This window comes from Girardinichthys multiradiatus, chromosome Y, assembly GCF_021462225.1.
Source record: "Girardinichthys multiradiatus isolate DD_20200921_A chromosome Y, DD_fGirMul_XY1, whole genome shotgun sequence".
Taxonomy (NCBI): Eukaryota; Metazoa; Chordata; class Actinopteri; order Cyprinodontiformes; family Goodeidae; genus Girardinichthys; species Girardinichthys multiradiatus.
In genome coordinates, this window is record NC_061818.1 from 15,048,151 (window position 1) to 15,051,373 (window position 3,223).

General features: G+C 36.9%; 1 gene segment (V, D, J or C); it reads right to left on the reverse strand.

Moving 5' to 3' along the window:
- Positions 1 to 639: 639 nt before the first annotated feature.
- On the reverse strand, positions 640 to 1,079 carry LOC124864891. The segment is given in 2 exon segments: positions 640 to 947; positions 1,037 to 1,079. Coding segments are annotated over 2 exon segments (351 nt in total).
- Positions 1,080 to 3,223: the final 2,144 nt, after the last annotated feature.

Sequence of the window (3,223 nt, forward strand, 5' to 3'; positions counted from 1 at the left end):
GTATTTAAAGTAAACACTAAGGCACGCCCTATTGTTTTCATTGGGTTATTCAAGGTTTAACGATGCTTACAAACACACCCCCTCTATTTTTAATTGGTGCTGATGCCAAACAGTTTCCGATAATACCATATTTGTCTTGTTCTATTTATAACAAACACACCCCTGTGTTTTAATTGACTCATTTAAGGTATCGCCCCTAATGACGACAAGCAATCAGCATCCACGGTTACGCCCCCTTGGACACACCACCTGCTTGACCACGTGACCTCCTGCCCACATGGCAACCACATGGCGCCCACATGGCCCCCACCGGAAATCCTACCCTCACTGGAAGTCCCACCCACCTGTCAAAACGTTTGATGAAAGGGTGTACTTAAATTCTCTAACAGGGCCTTAATATATAAGAATACTTTCATCTAATACATGTATTTTCTCTTCAATCCTGATTTAAAGTGGTAATTAGAATACTGATCCAAAATGAGTTTAAAATCTTCTTTACCCCTCAGATCATCAGAGATGTCTCTATCTAAATGTGTTTGTTGTGACAGATAAATGGTGTTAGTGCTCCCCCTGTGGTGGCTTCATGTTAAAACTCTTCATGCACTGCAGAGTTTGTGTTCAGTGTTTCTACTTTCTGTGTCACTGTGGATCTTGAGCACAATAATAAACAGCAGAATCCTCAGCTGTCAGACTGTTCATCTGCAGATACACCTGACTTCTGCTGTTGTCTCTGGAGATGGTGAACCGGTTTCTCACCGAGTCAGAGTAGTAGATGTTCCTGCTGTCATCGCTGATCCAAGCAATCCACTCCAGTCCTTTTCCAGCTGCCTGTCTGATCCAAGCTGTGGGGTAATTCAGAGAATAAGAGACCTGACAGTTGATGGTCAGACACTGACCCGGCTGCAGAGTCACAGAGACTGGCTGTGTCAGCTGTTCACACTTTACATCTGTAGAAAGAGAAAATGTATAGCAGAATGAGAATAGTAAACTAACAGTTTTGTGTGATGATACTGTAAATATTTCTTAAGAGACTCACCGGATCCAGCAGCCAACAGCAGCAGCAGAGCTACAGATAACATGCTGGTGGTGAAGGTGATCTGGTGGGAGCTTCTCTTCTTCTGCAGCTGACAGCATCAGATCAAGAATTTAAAACCTGACTCTTCTGATTTGCATAATACCAAACCATCCCCTTCAGAAACACTCGAATAAATAATAAATAGGAATTCAAAATGAAAATCAGAAGGGGCAAGAAATTATTAATACAAAACAGGTGTACCAATTTACAGTAAAACAAGAAGTAAAATGAAGATTTACTTCTTGTCTTTATTTATTTATAAGATATTGATAAAATTTATGTAATGATTCTAAAAGTGCCCTTTTTACCCAAATATAAAATGTATTTTTAATAGTCACCTCAAACTAGAATAAAAGGTAAAAATCATTTATTCTTACAGATCCAGTTTCCTGACAAGATGAGTAAAGCAATGATGATCCTAGATCTGATCATTGTACAAATCTTTTGTCTCTGCTCAGTCAGCAGTGAGTTTATCGCTGATTTACTGCAGCTCTTCAACTTTGTAACTGAGACATAAAGATGGAAGCAATAAGAGTTTGCATCAACTGTTCCCCTTAAGAAAAAATGTGTTTATCCTGTCTATATTTAGCAAATAATTATAATTTAAGATTGTTGTATTGCAAATAAATGTTTTTCAGGTTAAACAGCACATTTGAGTAAATTAACATTTTACTTAAGATTAATGTGAGGCATAAACATTTAAAGTCTGGTGAAAGGAAATTTTATTAGCAACCACACATTTGATTTTGTATTCTCTTGGATTCTAAAATTTCAGACTTCTCTTTTTACTGTTTTAATCATTAAAACATAATTATAAAGGAACAAAATTATGGTTTAAATATTTTGGTTCAGATTCTCAAACTTATTGGGTAAAACAAGAAAATGTGTTTTTTTTAAAACATAAATCTTGACAGGACCCTTGAAAAACAGGAAATCCAAAGTCAAGATCTCATCTGTTCAGTTTCTGTGTCATTTTTCCACCTTCTGTTTACAGTGTTTTTTTCAAAGCCTCTTTTTATATACGGATCTCTGTGGTTCTAATAAAACACCAGTTTAATCTTCCTGGTTTTTGAGAAACACTAAACTGTTAAGTCAGCATTAAAAATTAAACAAAGAACGCATTAATAAAGAGATAATGGTTAAGAGGAAAACATCCGTTGTAAAATGCCTCTAAACCCTTGCATGTACTTAGAGGTCAGAAGTCCTTGAGTGAAATTATTATTGGAGAATTTTCTTAATAGTGATTTATTTTAGATATTGGCAGTTTTATATAGTTAAAAGCAACTCTGTTCATGCTTGTTTTTATGTCCTCTTTCAACTCTATTTATATTGTGACGTCTAAATCCAGCCTTTATTTAGAACAATAAAACTGTTATCTTTTAAAGATCTACAAATCAATCATGCAAACTTCTTCAGTTACTTCAAGGTAAATTAGAAAACTATTTCTAAACATTTTATCTCTCTATATATCTTAATGCATTCTTTTTTTCTTTTAGCTATGTGTCAACTTGTCAGTGTTTACATAACTATGTTTTAATTTATCCTTTTAAAGAAAATCATATTCATAGAGCTCCTACTCTGGTGGTTTCATATAATGTGCTCAGGCTCTGAGGGGTTTTTGTGCAGCTCTGCTGCTTGTTTGTATGACTGTGGCTATCTGGAACAATAATACACAGCTGAATCCTCAGGCTGCAAGTTCTGTCCTTTCAGAGTCACTGTTTTACTAGCAGAGTCTGCATTGATACTGAATTTGTTCTTCAGTGAATCTTTGTAGTGTGAACCTCTACCAACATGTAGTCCAATCCACTCCAGTCCTTTCCCTGCAGGCTGTCTGATCCAGCCTGACCAGTAGCTGTTCAGATCATAAGAGACCTCACAGCTGATGGTTAGATGCTGACCTGGCTGCATAGTCACAGAGGCTGACTGTGTCAGCTGTTCACACTTCACACCTGTGGAGAAAAAGATTGAGTTTTACTAAAATATCAGTCAGTTTAGTGTGATCATGCTGTAAATGTTTCTGTCTCGCTGAGACTCACAGGATCCAGCAGCAGCAGCACAGCTACAGAGATCATGTTGGTGTTCAAGGTGATCTGATGGAAGTTTCTCATCTTCTGCAGATGCTAGCATCAGATCAAGCCTTTAACACCT